This window comes from Nannobrachium achirus (genome assembly GCF_963921795.1).
Source record: "Nannobrachium achirus genome assembly, chromosome: 13".
In the NCBI taxonomy this organism is placed as follows: Eukaryota; Metazoa; Chordata; class Actinopteri; order Myctophiformes; family Myctophidae; genus Nannobrachium; species Nannobrachium achirus.
In genome coordinates, this window is record NC_137833.1 from 41260536 (window position 1) to 41276263 (window position 15728).

Consider the following 15728-nt stretch of genomic DNA (forward strand, 5'->3'; position numbering starts at 1 on the left):
CCTTAGCACTACTGAAAATCAATGACCATACATGAAGCTAGTTAGCATTTGTTTTTTGGGTTTTTAGAACTTTTTTTCTTTATTGATTATATTGGTTTTTTTTTTCAAGATAGATATCCATTTGCATTTGTTATATTGCTGTTGATGTACTGACATATTATCTTGTTTATTACTGTGATGTTTTATCTGCTTATTGTAAGTCGCTTTGGATTAAAAGCGTCTGCTAAATGCCTAAACTGTAAACTGTAAACACCACTGGTAACAGACCTATTTCTGTGAGCGGCGGTCACTTCACAGCTGCACCGCGATGACGACGACACAACTCTGGAGCGCAGACATGATATGACGGATGTTACCAAAAACACATAAAATGTGTTACTGTACATGTGTATTTCCCATTTGGGGGGGAATTAAAATAAGCCTGTTATTGGCATATAGTGCCGTACGCTGATGTCAGACTGTTGTGAACGTGTTGTAATTCCACGTTGTACAGTATAGCAGGCTGTGGCTGGACTGCAGGGTCAATGGTTAACATATGTCGAATGAATATCCACATTAACTGCTGTTCTCTGCCCCAGTGATCGGTCACTAATGTCGCAGAGCGCCCACAAGGCCGGGGGTGAGAGGGGGACAAACAGTGCCGTGGCAGCAGCAGCGTGGCTCTATTTAGTTTTGGTCATGGTCACTTAGTGGATATAATGTGAGACTGACGTGAGGTCAGTGGCTGAGTGGTAACACCCCAATGACCTCAGCAGGTTGGAGAAATGTTTGCAGTACCTACTATAGTAGGTCTAAAGTTAAACTAATGCCATGGACTGCAGACCTGTATAAAAAGTTCACAAGAGAGATTTTGTGTTAAAAGTCAGTTAACCTCTTTCGACCCGGAATCTCAAATGTGTGTGTGTGTGTGTGTGTGTGTGTGTGTGTGTGTGTGTGTGTGTGTGTGTGTGTGTGTGTGTGTGTGTGTGTGTGTGTGTGTGTATGTTTGTGTTTGTGTGTTTACATAGCCGCCCAGAGAAGGTGGTTGCCGAGCCAGGCCCTGCTCAGTGAGAGTGCAGACGTCTAGTCAGATTGTGGGTGCTGCAGAGGGCCTGGCATTGGCCTCTGTGGTGACCAACAGTACAAAAGCATTGGCAAATGTACTTAAAGTACCAAAAGTGAAAGTAGTCATTATGCAGAAGGTCCAAGGTACAAGGTACAAGGTACAAGTTAGCAAATGTATAAAATGTGGTGATGAAAATAGTATATCTACAAGCTCACAACGCGTAGGTCGGTATTTTTTAAGCAAAAAATTGTTACTCAAATTTTGCTTCTGGGGGGTCCCTGGAACTAAATATTTTGAGAAGGGAAACGTAGGTTTTTCAAAAAACCTTAGAAGGATTTGAAATATTCAAAGACTTGCACAAATGTTCAGGATTATTCAATTGCCGCACTGTGAGCTTGTATATCTGCTATTTTTCAATAGTTAAAGCACAAAATAACGCGTAATAATGTGTTCCCAGTCTAAATGGGTTAAACCCCCTCCCTCTATGAAAAACATTCATGGGGGGGGCCCGCAGTGAATCCTTGTGCCCAGGGCCCAGAATTTGGTGCGACACCGCTGTTAATGGGTAAACAATCAGGATTCTACTGAGTAAAGTTAATTGTGATTCAGAGCAAATGAGGAGTGAGGCCAGCCTCTGGTGCACACTGACCTCTGCACTCCAGCTTGGCGGGGTCGTAGTCCTGGCCAGTCTTACAGTAGCACTCATAGCTGCCCAGGGTGTCCAGACAGAAGCCTCCCTTACACACCTCCTGCCCAAACAGACTGCACTCATCTGCATCTACACAGCCAGAGAGACAAGAGCACAACCAGGGTTAAAAACACAGTCTGATACATCAGTGGTTCTCAACCTGTGGGTCGGGACCCCCAGGGGGGGGGTCCCCAAATTATTTTGGGGGGGTCCCCAGATGATTAGCTTTATGTGGAACACTGTTTTCTCACTCAAGTAAACAAACCAACATAAAGTTGAAGTGTATATGTCATAGTATATAAGAGAAACAGCACATTCGAGACGCGGAGCACTCGAGATGCGGCACGGGGCGGAGCAAGCGGTCGCCACAACAACGTACTCCAGGCGGTGCGCCGCTCTATTGTCCACGACACTGCGAGCGGCTACCGAAGCCCCCCTGTATCCACGAAGCCCAAACGAGTTACGAGGCCCCCCTGGGTCCACGAAGCCCCAAGCGGCGCGAAGGCCAGCGGACCTTGGTCCTGCTCTTCGCCCCCGAGCGCCGCAGGCGCGAGTGGCCGCGAAGAGCGGGCCAGGGCCGCGCGGCCGGCGGAGCGCCGCGCGAGTTACGAAGCCGTGGTGAATGCAATCGTTATATTTATGCCCAGGCCGTAAGGCCTGGGCAAGCGCACGTTAAACGCCCTGTCCAAGTGACTACAATGGAGCTAATGGCTAGGCTAGGCTAGGCTAGGCTAGGCTAGGCTAGGCTAGGCTAGGCTAGGCTAGTAAATAAAGAGTAAACACTTCCGGTCTGCGGCGAGTTCAAAGCGTGACGTAACTCTCTTATCCAGTGGCTGACGTCGCCATCTGGTGGTGATTAGTGTGTGGTGAACGTCAAAACGAGTGCTCCTTGACAACTTTTACTGGTTTCTTGAACATACTGTAACATATAGATATAGAGGGTATATGCACATTTCTAAAAGGCAGAAATTGTGAAAATAGCCGATCTACATGCTCACAACGCCTCGCAACGCAATAGAACCATCTTATACAAAATGTAATGGCTCAACTCTTAGTGCTCGTCAGGGTGGGTTAAAATATGATTATTTTGGGGGTCGGTCGCGGCCTGAAAAGGTCGAGAACCACTGTAATACATCATCATTTGTTGTCCATGTATCAGATTTTTTAATTACATTTAATTTCAACCTTTATTTAATTCTCGGAAAACACACTGAGGGGCTGAGACCCTCTTTTCCAGTGGAGCTGACATTTCAAGTCGAGAAAAGCAACAATAATAATAATGTTAAATCATCACATGATTTATCAACATCAATTAAAACAAGTGCAATTTGGATTGACCAAAGTTGGTATATCCGACTGAAAGGGACCTAGGGGAACAAGAGAGCTGCCCACTGAAACTCCCATCTCCTCTGGAGCAGTCGTATGTGATACAAATCATGTGTAGATGTTTATAAAATGCCTTATCCTTCATGCAAAAATAGATGAAGAAGGAAGTCACTCACACACTTGTGTGCGTGCACGCGCACCCCACACGCAGTGTAATTTTACTGTGCTACACACACGCACGCACGCACGCACGCGCACGCACACGCGCCGATGTGCTTTGGTTTACGTGCAACACGCATACACACACACACTTGCGCGCGGATCAGATGAAATCACGCATCGAAATGACAGTCGTCCTCAGATTTATGCGTATCTCATTTGCACATAAAACACAGGAATCTGAGGGGCAAAAAAGAAAGTAACAGCCGTAGGGGTGAGACTAAACTGAGGAATAATTATGAAGCCTCGAGACTTAAAGAGGCCAAAGATTGAATTCGCCCCGAGGCTGTTGACAGCTAGGAGAGCTTTGAGGATAGAACCATCAGCTTTCACTTACAGTACGGTACTGTGTGTCTACTGTGTGTGTGTGTGTGTGTGTGTGTGTGTGTGTGTGTGTGTGTGTGTGTGTGTGTGTGTGTGTGTGTGTGTGTGTGTGTGTGTGTGTGTGTATTTGTTTGTGTTTCCACTACTGGTGTGTCTGGGCGTTGGTGTTTACTCTGGAGAACACAACCAGCCGTGCAAGCAGCTCCACTAATTAAACACATATTCCCATGGATGCTCAAAGATATGTTTGGCACTCGGTGTGTCTGTCTTGTCTGTCTCTGTCTCTGTATAGGGATGGGATGATAAGCGATATTATCATCTGTCATGCACTGGGATCAATTCAGCTTTTATTTGCCGAGCTGCATATCAACTTAAACCCTCTATAATTGGTAAAAGGTACTTATAAAATACGTACTTGATACAGTCTTTTTCACTCTCTATTAAATGTCTTTGCCAAAAAATAGCCGATCTACAAGCTCACAAGTTGCGACGCGTTGAAAAATCGTCACTGTCAGGCAGAAACCTTGTATGTCCAAGTTTCAAATTTGTATGTTTTTTTTTCTCATAAAGATAATTAAAGCCCTACTTCACCATACAAGAGTGTCGCACAAAAGTAGTGAAAATAGCAGATCTACAAGCACACAACTCCTCGCATTGTCTATTTTAACTGTTTTAAATAGTTTTTAAAATAATAACAAAAAAAGGAAGGTTTTGGACATACAAGGTTTCCACCCACTTAAGTGGTCACATGGGTGGACCGTGTGTATTGTCAGAGCATGTTCATTTTAATTATCAATCTGGGTTGGATAAATGGAACTAACAAAGTATACTTAAATTCCTATTCATCATTATCACACAAAAAAAAAAGACCCTGTTGTATTTCTAATGATTTTTCAGTGCTGTAACAACTGTAAAGTTGTTGTATACAGTTCTAGGTTAAACCTTGTTGTACATCAGGGTTCCCCAAATAGTTTTCCCCAAGGTCCGAATTATGTCTAGTGTACCAAGCCGAGGGCCACAACATTGCAGGGGGCGACGGTGGCGAATTCCGCTACTCCAACGACAGTTCAGATATCGTCACTCTCGGGCAGAAACCTTGTATCTCCAAGTTTCAAATGTGTACGTTTTTTGGTAAAGCAAAGCCCTGCTTCATCATACAAGATCGTCGCACTAAACTAGTGAAAACAGCAGATCTACAAGCACACAGTAGATCGGCTGTTTTCACTAGTTTAGTACATTTTTTAGATGATAAATACAAAATGAACGGTTTTGGACATACAAGGTTTCCGCTCGACAACGACGATATACTAGTGTTGTTGCTGCTCTTATACCACCATTATTACTGGGGTTGGTGGGGGCCAGACAGTAGCCCCCCGCGGGCCGCAAATGGCCCGCGGGCCGCCTATTGGGGAACCCTGTTGTACATGTTCAGAAGCTTCCATTCATTTGAACACACACACACACACACACATACCGTACATACCTTTGTAGCATTCAGCAGTGCCCATGCCTCTGTAGCACTCAGCAGAGCTCACTCCATACACGCTCTCTCCTGTAGGGATGGAACCTCTGCCAGATGGACACAGCTGGTTGAACTGGTCTGAAAGGTGGAACACGTGGAGATTCAGGCACCAACTGAGTCAGCTAACTGAGTGAATACAAGAACGCTCGACCTCTGAACGGTTGCCACAATATATTCCCAAAGGTAACCTCAGTAAAACTATGCCTAAACCTAACCTTATTCCTAATCTTAACCTCAGTAAAACTATGCCTAAACCAGACCTTATTCCTAAACGTAACCTCAGTAAAACTATGCCTAAACCTAGCCTTATTCCTAAACGTAACCTCAGTAAAACTATGCCTAAACCTAACCTTATTCCTAATCTTATCCTCAGTAAAACTATGCCTAAACCAGACCTTATTCCAAAATGTAACCTACGTAAATCTATGCCTAAACCTAACCTTATTCCTCAACATAAGCTCAGTAAAACAAATACAAGAATACAAGAACCGCAGGGGGACGAGCTCTCCGCCAAAAAATTAGGGCGAGTGGTATCTACAAGCTCACAATGTGCCGCATTGCGATGCATTGTGAGCATCGTGTAGATCGTCTATTTTCAGGTTTTCAAATAATTATAGCAGAGTAAAGGTATAATATTTGCCTCTGAGATGTAGTGGAGTAGAGGTAAAATTACTCAAAATTGGAAATACTCCAGTAAAGTAAAAAATCCTCAAAATTGTACTTAACACTTATGCTGCCATAGTTTTGCCAAGGCCTTTCTGTTTTCCAAGGCGGTTCCCGTTCATGCGGAGAAGAAAAAACTACAACCGTGTTACCACGACGATCCGTGTGTAAGCTATGGTCCATAGGAAACAGGCCGTTTTGACCAAACAAGCGATATGGGAAAAGAAGCAGAGATACATCCATGTTTCTGCAGCCAGGATGAATACAATGCAATGGGTGCCGGAAGTCGCCGTATGTAGTATGCTGCGAGGCATCATGGGAAATTGAGTTCCTAGATGTGTTAGGCATCCCACGTGTTAAGTACAGTACTTGAGTAAATGTATACTTAGTTCATTTCCACTCACCGGTTCCATTGACAGGACAGGGGTGGACTTCACAGTTGTCTCCCCAGCCGGCTCCCAGCGTGCAGCAGCACTCCTCCAGGGTCACGTGGCTGGTCAGCACGCTCTCACACAGGTTCTCATCGTTCAGACGGTAGTAGCACTCCTTACGCTCCACCGCTGACGCTGAGGGACAGACGGACAAAGAGACAGACAAGAGAGTGAGACATACGTAGAGCAGTGTTTCTCAAACTATTCATCTCCGCACCTTAACTCTGACAGTATACTGTACATATGGAACCAAATGGACCCATTTGGTTCCATTTGTATACTGTTAGAGTTACAGACTTGTATATTGTGCATTCAATACTATGCTATTAAAATAATTTTAAACATGCCTGTGGCTGTACCACTGCCACTTATAAACTGAAAACCAATGTCAATACTATCAATCTATCACTAACAATCTGTCAATTGCACAAAAATCATGTACTGTATACAAGCTATTCTAAAGAGACCCCCTGTTGAAGACCCCTGATGTAGAGTATGTACTTCTAAAGCTATGCATTTAAAAAAAACGACTGGTTTTGGCATGGGAAAGGGATCATGAATAAACCTTTAATGAAAACCTTTAAAGTTTTGTCAATAGAGGCACTGAGTGTGAGTTTTGATGGTAATGGATCAATTTCTACTACAATATGGAAACCTCTACTTGATTACATGTGCCTTCCTCATGATGACATAGTTAGCTTTTGTATACAGAACATGTATACAACATGTATAGTACAGCACATGTACTGTATGACTAATTGATGGCTGTCAATACAATAGGCATTACAATAGATTGGTTAGCTGGACGATACCCAGCATGCTTTGTGTGACAAGTGGAGCTGAATAAAGTTACTAACTCCTCCCAGATCATTATATAATAAAGTTACACTATATATATATATATATATATATATATATATATATATATATATATATATATATATATATATATATATGTTATGCCCAAAAGGAGCTACACCAATGCTGCACTCGTCTGCTCTTTTTTTTCAGCAACACAAAGCGCTGAGAGAGAGAGGGGGGGGGGAGTATAATGTTGTAATTGGTAGGCTAATGAGTGTCATTAGTGGAGGAGAGAGAGAGAGCTGGAGGGGGTAATGATGAGGATTATGCAGGGTTAAAGCTCTGGGCTCTGGTAGACGTTGGATTCTTTAGGAAGTATTATTGCTTTGTGAACCACAAGGACGTGAGGTGTTGCTTAGAGTAATGTATGGAACATGATGTCACACATGAATAATGAAGATGAGCAGGCTTGTGCTGTTGAATAGTTAATTATGTCTAATCAATCGGTTTCCACTAAGCATGGAAAACAAGCGCTACAGGACTGAACAACTTTGGGGATTCACTAATTAAACGTGTCTTCATTTGGCTGCCAGTATCAGTGTATCGTCAGTGTAACTCCTTTAACCACTGTCAACCTGGTGTCCCCATTTTTGGGCATCATAAAAAAAATCAAATTTAAATAAAGATGCTTGAGCTTGTTGATCGGTTATTCTCACTATTTATGAGTATAAATTAGGGCTCAAGTGGTTAAGTAATCACTATGCGTTCTAACAGTAATCAATTAGACCCCCCTCCCTTGCTCTGTGACATTGCCACCCTCACCCCCCACCCCTCAGGTGACATTTCCCATGCAAGGCTGTGAAAGTGGGACAATTAGAAGCAGCAGAGCCGATAGGGGCCATGATGGATGGAGCCAGGCTCTTAAGAGTACACAGCTGCTTTTCTCTGCCTTAATCGTATACCTGGAGAAAGTACACGCACGCACATACACACACGCACGCACGCACTCACGCACGCACACGCACACACACACACACACACACACACACACACACACACACACACACACACACACACACAGACACACACACACACACACACACACGCAGGCTTTCACATGTAAATGTACTTTTTGATACTTTGCGTCCTCATACACATTCAGTGATGATCCAACATAGACATCACTTTAACATACTAAAATGCATGCAAAAATACAGACATGCACACTTAAATGTAGACCATCGTACACATGTGTGCACGGCCGCCAACACACGTGCACACCTATGCGTACACGCACGCACGCACGCACAAACACCTCTTTACTCTTGCTCAATGCTCAATAATGGGTTTCAGGCCCTGCCTGCCGGTGAATGCAATAAATAATTACAGATAGCTAGCGATTTGTTTCCAATTGTCCGTGTAGAGACAAAACACCACTTTTACTTAGAGAAAAAACATGTCACCATGTCATTATGTAACGTCTGTTTGTGAACACAGCGCATGCATTGCCTATTTCCTCGCTGCTCAAATTATGTAACCATGATGATGGTAATGGAGAACATGAGTTGTTTTGCATGACGAGTTAACCACTTTAAACACTGGCATTCTTTATTTTGGGCATGGCATTAATAGGCCAATGTTGTTCAAAAGATTTCACATTTCCTTTCCGAAACCTAACGAAACGTGCAAGCTTTGCTTGTAGACTGGCTTTTTACACTATTTGTCGTATGACGAAGTACAGTGTACAGCGCTTAAGTGGTTAAGGTACTGTAGCATACTGGAAAGGATTAATACATTTACGTTTAATGTCTATTACGCTTAATTCCATTCTCATTGAAATGCATTGGCGGATTCCACTCTAGGTATTTTGGTGTGAGGGCACCCTAAAGTAGAGGTACCTCAAAGTTGTACTTAAGTACAGTACTTAAGTAAATGTACTTAGCTACTTTACACCACTGTGTATTAATATACCCAGGCACAAATAGGGCAGTCCCTCACTGGGGTCCTTCAGGCAGCCAAAGAGGGCGTCCAAATGGCATGGCATCCTGCTGGCCTTCCAAACAGGAAACCACATTAACAGCACACCTATTAGGACTAATTTGGTGCTCTGGTGCAATCGGTTGGCCACCACCACCCCAGAGTAAAGATAGCTGGGAATACATTTTATAATGTCAGAGGATAGGCCTATGTGTGGAATGGCATCCCACTGCAAAGTCATGGAGCAGATACCAACACTATAGGGTTTCAAAAACACGGACATGAATGAACATGTCACACACTATGAATAATCACACTAGGACACTAGGACAGGGTTCCCCAATAGGCGGCCCGTGGGCCATTTGCGGCCCGCGGGGGGCTACTGTCTGGCCCACACCAACCCCAGTAATTATGGTGGTATAAGAGCAGCAACAACACTAGTATATCGTCGTTGTCGGGTGGAAATCTCGTATCTCCAAATTTGTACGTTCCTTTGCAAATCATACAAGGCTGTCGCACAAAAGTAGATCAGTAGATCTACAAGCACACAACGAGGCGTTGTGTGCTTGTAGATCGGCTGTTTCCACTAGTTTAAATCATTTTTAAAATGATAATTTCAAAATGAACGGTTTTGGACATACAAGATGTTCACCCGACAACGACGAAAACTGTCGCTGGAGTAGCGGGAACGCCACCGTCGCCCCCTGCAATGTTGTGGCCCTCGGCTTGGTACCCTAGACATAATTCGGCCCTTGGGGAAAACTAATTGGGGAACCCTGCACTAGGAGGACATACTACTGCCCTGTGGTTTAGTTTTATACCAACTTTACCGTAGATAATAATGTTGTGCAACTAAATCCTTCAAATAATGCTGGGTGAAAACACTGTGGCGTAAAAAACCCAACTGGAACCGAGAGAAAGTCATTTAAAAATTTGATGAATCGTAGCTGAAATCTCATTTTGTATAAATGACCTGACTAAAATCATAAATAATCAATATACCAAATCATCATGTCATCACCACAGCCAAAAAATATATTTCCGGGTAGATAACGCAGGCAGCTTGGAGCAGTATTATTCATTAACCTTTTTTCTGGAAGAAAAGGACACCTATGCTAGTGTTATTGAGTGTTAGAAATATAAAATTGTGTTCAAAATATGCACAGGTTGACAAACTAGACATAGCTAATGTTCTGGACACTTTACTTTACAGTATGTAAACATCCACAGATATTCTACCCGGAAAGGTACTGATCTGATCTGGTCTATTACATAATTGTTTTGATCATTCTAGACTTGGTGTAGTAGGGATGTGATGGTGGTGGGAGACACTGAGACCACAACATATATATATTTGTGCCTCTTTCTTATATCATTTGACAATTTGGTCAATTTTTGACCAGTTTTCACAGTATAGTTTGTTGATTACTCTTGATGTAGTAACTGCCACCGCCAGTTGAGAACCACTGTATTAGACAATACACACTGAAGCAACAGGGCTGTCATGTCGCGTTGCATGTTGATGACGATGTAACGGATGATTCACGATGCCATCAGTACGCATCTCGAACAACGCTTCACACCACTCTGAGCGATATGATGGGGGAATGCAGATATATATTATTATAAAACATACATTAACCACTTTAGCCCTATTTTATACAGTGGCTATTTGAAAATAGTCGATCTACATGCTCACAACGCGGCGTTGTGAGCTTGTAGAGCTGCTATTTTGAAATGTGTGTGTGTGTGTGTGTGTGTGTGTGTGTGTGTGTGTGTGTGTGTGTGTGTGTGCGCGCGCGTGCGCGTGCGTGCGTGCACAGATGGGTATGAGTGATTTGTGCGTGCGTGGTCACCTGTAGGGGTGGGGTTACACTGGGCTGTCATGGAGTTGTACTCCTGGCCCTCCGGACAGACGCACAGGAAGGAGCCCTCTGCGTTCTCACACTGAGCCTCGCCACACACACTGCTCAGGAGATCACACTCGTTCACATCTGTCAGGTAGCGGGGGAGGGAGGGAGGGAGGTAGGGAGAGAGAGAGAGAGAGAGAGAGAGAGAGAGAGATGAGCTGTCAACAAACATGGGAAACAAATCGTCGTTGTCGGGTGGAAACCTTGTATCTCCGAGGTTCAAATGTGTACGTTCTTTCGCAAAGCAAAGCCCTGCTTCATCATACAAGGCCGTCGTACAAAAGTAGTGAAAACAGCAGATCTACAAGCACACAACGCCTGTATGTAAGACTGTACCTCGTGCTGTTTACATTTTTGCCTAATAAAGTATTCAATCAGTCAATAAAAATGTAAAAAGATAGATACAGTATATAATATATACTGTTTCTACCACTTTTTCGAGTCACGTGTTCAAATACTGGATTCTGATTGGCTAAATTCCGGAGGTTATGAGAGGACAACTGCCGCAAAGTTGTGTGTCCGAGATCAATGCGCCTCAGTGTACATCCGGGGACTTCAGGAGGTAGTCGGAACACCTTTCCCCCAACCAACAAATGAAGGTCGCAGCGGTCCTATGTTTACTAACGTGCGTACTATCGTCGCCGATTTATTTGGATCCAATGCAATCCGCCAACTTTAAAGCCCCTTTTCTCTGAACCTATGCCTTTCTGGAAGCGAACAGCCTCTATTTACGGCCGGAACGGTGCTTTTAACTGACGTTAGCTTAGCTGTAAGCTAGACGCATGGATTACTATGGAGTTGGCGCCATCTGTTGGTGAGTAGAGATGTTGTTTGTGGAACTATCTGCTGTCTCGCGGAAGTTTTATAGGCAATAATGATTGTAACTTAAGATCCTTGCAAGTTACAACTATGTGTTTTCTTTCATGTATACAGGAAAAAGTGGTAGAAAAGCTATTTACCACTCGGGGTCGGACATTATGCTCTCATAATGTCCTGAGTGCGGGTGTTATCGGACTCGGCTGCGCCTCGTCCGATAACACCCTCACTGCGGACATTATGAGAGCATAATGTCCTCTCACTCGGGGTAAATTGCTTACATCTATCTTTTTTATTTGTTATATATTATATATTATATAGAGAGGGAGGGAGAGATGGGGGGGAGCTCATAAGAGAGAGAAAGGTAGAGACAGAGAGAGGGAAGGAGAGGGAGTGAGAGATTTAGAGGACGAGAGCGAGAGCGAGACAGGGAGAGCACGGAAGAAAGAGGGAGAGAAAGAAAAGGAGAGAACGGAAATAGAGGGAGAGAGAGAAAAAGAGAGGGACAGGGAGAAAAGTAGAGAGAGAGAGAGAGAGAGAGAGAGAGAGAGAGAGAGAGAGAGAGAGAGAGAGAGAAAGAGAGGGACAGGGAGAAAAGTAGAGAGAGAGAGAGAGAGAGAGAGCGAGAGAGAGAGAGAAAGGGGACAGAAGCAAACATGTTGTTAAGTGGTTAGGTTAATGAGTGTCATTAGCTGCTTTGCAGGAAATGCTACATCCATCTTGGTTTCCATGTAGTGTGATGCAACGTTATGTCACATGGTCACAACCAAGCAGAAACAAGTGCAGAACACATGTACTGGATGTAAGACAAACAGCTATATTTTCGCCCATGCCTTACCCCTTATCCCTAAACTTATTTGACTTTTTTTTACTATTTTGAAAAACATTTAAAAATACTTCAAACAGGCGATCTACATCGACACGTTGTGAGCTTATAGATCAGCTATATTCAAAAGTGATTTTCAAAATAGTAAAAAATTGCAAAAAGGTTTATGGATACGGGTTACGAAAATAGAGCTCAAAAAGTCTAAAAGCCTCTCCAAGCTTCAGTTATCTTTTGCACAAGCTATCTGTGAGATACTTGGAGATAGTGGAAATATGGCCATATAGGAACACCAAGATCAGTATGTTTTATGTTCTGGGGAGGATGAATGCGCACCGCTAATTTCAAGGCAATCCAGGGAGCAGTTTTCAATACGTGGCTCATAGTTATTGGTCACAATGCGCTTGATCAAAATAAAACTGAAATATGGGGTGTCTAGGCGGTGCAGAGCTAAAGTTCCTGCCCACCACCATGGAGACTGGGTTGGTGGTCGGAGCACCCGTTCAGCAGGGATGTTAACCCATTTAGGCCTAGAATTATTGAATGCTTTAACCAGTGAAAAATAGCAGATCGCTATTTTTCAGCAGATCGCTATTTTTCAATAGTTAAAGCATAAAATAATGATACACAATAATGTGTACCCGCCCTCCTGGTGAAACTCCACACTGTCAGACAGGCACGTGCACACATAGACATCAAAAGGGGCTTAAGCCGCTGCCCTTTTACCCGTCTGTAAAAAGTGCCCTCTCCAGACCATGAATGCAGTTTTCACTATGGTGAAAGAAATACAAATACCCTCTTTCCATGCCATACCTGAAGGCAGCATTCAAGAGAATTGCCTTCTCTAAACTCTCCTGAACTTGAATGCAGCATCTTATGTTGAAAGAATTGCCCGCTCTGCGTGGAAATCCATGCCGTACACCACATCACCAGTATTGACTTGATTGATTATGAGTTCAGTGTGGTATAAAGTACCGAAAATAGACGACGTCCAAGCTCACACCGCGTCGCAGCGTCGCAGACCTCCAAACTGTGAGCTTGGAGGTCTGCTATTTTCAATATTTTCACCAAAAGTCCCTTTTAGAAATTTCAGCCCCTGCCTCTCTAACATTCTCTGTATGTCCCTGCTGTCAGAAGAAATGTGGTTGTTGCCACCCTCAAAAAAAAAAAAGTTTTTAAAAGGGGAAAAAACACTGAAATATTATGGACAATGTAACAACAACAAAGCAACATTCTACCAAAGATAATAAAGCAACATTACGGTTAATTAAGCACTTCAAAGTATGGCTAAATCTATTATTTTCACTGAATGGCACAGCCGTACAACAAAAGTACAAATGAGGCGTTCCAGCCAACATCAAAGGACAACAACGGCACTTCCATATCCACCTGTCTAGCACGGCTATATATTCTCGGCACATGCTATCCAATATAGTCCATAGTGCTGTGGTGTGGGCCAGCTTCTCAATGAGCTAGAAAGTGTTAAGGAGCCAGCAGGGAGGAAAGGAGGGGGCGTGCCGCGAGATGGGAGAACTAAAAGCCCACAGTCACAATGGAAAAGACAGACTTGAGCCCCTTAAGAGGTGATATACTGTGTATATTTTAGGGTATTTCCAGTTGTGGAGAATAGGACTACCACAAAGTAGGTCTGGAGCAGGAATTTGTCTCTCCCCTTCTCTCTTGGATATGGTCCTGAGTTTTCGGGGTTGTACACTCTATTTGGCCATGCTGTAAATATCTGCTGGCCCCGGCCGGTGAAAATGATGTTTTCATATGTTGGGAGAAATGCAGAGCCAGACAGATGGATGTGAGATAGGTGAATTATTTGACATGGCTGATTATACTAAATAAGCTTAGCCTATATGCACAGCAGTATGTGAATGGCTACTCTGTACATCTACAGTACACACGCACGTTGCACACACGCGCGCACGCACGCACGCACGCACGCACGCACATACATATGGCACATCTACAATATTGTTGTTGTCGGATGGAAACCATGTATGTCCAAAACCGTTCGTTTTTAACAATTAACATTTTTTACTAAACTAGTGAAAACAGCTGATCTACAAGCACACCACGCCTCGCACTGCAAGGCGTGGTGTGCATGTAGATCTGCTGTTTTACTTTATTGTTTTACTTTCCTTTTTTTTTGTTTACTTTTGTGCAACGGCCTTGTCTAATGAAGCAGGGCTTTACTTCGGGAAAAAACGTACAAACTTGAAACTTGGAGATACAAGGTTTCTGCCCGACAGTGACGATATATTTCTGTGGTTCATTGCTAAGAACAAGACAGGATCCCATTTGAATTACAAATTCAACGGGGGGGAAAACCTGCCACAAACATCACCCGACAAGACCTGAAATGGAACCCCGAAGAAGAAAGTAAGCGAGGTGGCCCCGGGAAGGAACAGCTGGAGAAGAAGTGTCCTGGCAGACATGTCTGAGAGAGGCAGGGGTGTCGCACCAAATTCTGGGCCCTGGGTACAAGGATTCACTGGGGGGGCCCTGTGCTTTAACTATTGAAAAATAGCAGATATACAAGCTCACAGCGCGGCACCGAGTGCCGCGCTGCGAGCTTGTAGATCTGCTATTTTTGAAAAATCATGAAAATCTTTGAATATTTCAAATCCTTCTGAGGTTTTTTGAAAAACCTATGTTTCTATGTCAGTGGAGCTCAAACCTTTTGATGTGAAAGGACCCCCAAAATGGTATGTATTTGGCCACGGAACCCCATCTCAAAATATTGAGTTCCAGGGACCCCCCAGAAGCAAAATTTGAGTTACAAATGTTCGCTTAAAAAATACACATTTTCACGACTTTTTCAAAAAGAGCAGATCTACAAGCTCGCAGCGCGGCACTCGGTGCCGCGCTGTGAGCTTGTATATCTGCTATTTTTCAATAGCTAAAGTATAAAATAATTAAGGCCCCTCCACCACCTTGGGCCCTAGTGACTCAGTCCCACTTTCCTACCCCTTGTGACGCCCCTGGAGAGAGGGCTCAACTGAGGAGTTGTAATTGGCTCTGTGTGCATAACTGTAGCCTCGGGTTTACAGAGGGTGGCGTACCCTGTTTTCGGTTCCGCTGCAGTGTCCCATGGCTTTGTTTGATTGGCTCCACTGCGTTATTTGAATTGGAAAGACCAGATGCAGTGGTGTAAAGCACATGTACAATTTTGAG

The 15728-nt window shown here is 43.7% G+C and overlaps 1 protein-coding gene across 2 annotated transcripts in view; it reads right to left on the bottom strand.

Annotated features, from left to right (window-relative positions):
- The window catches only part of ltbp1 (latent transforming growth factor beta binding protein 1), a 193250-nt gene that overhangs the window by 12758 nt on the left and 164764 nt on the right, over nucleotides 1-15728 (bottom strand). For both annotated transcript variants that reach the window (XM_080741091.1, XM_080741090.1), the window contains exons 25-28: nucleotides 10853-10990; nucleotides 6192-6353; nucleotides 5086-5202; nucleotides 1695-1823 (exon numbers count right to left, since the gene is read on the bottom strand). In XM_080741091.1, coding sequence (XP_080597217.1) covers nucleotides 1695-1823; nucleotides 5086-5202; nucleotides 6192-6353; nucleotides 10853-10990 — 546 coding nt within the window. The remainder of the gene's footprint in view (nucleotides 1-1694; nucleotides 1824-5085; nucleotides 5203-6191; nucleotides 6354-10852; nucleotides 10991-15728) is intronic.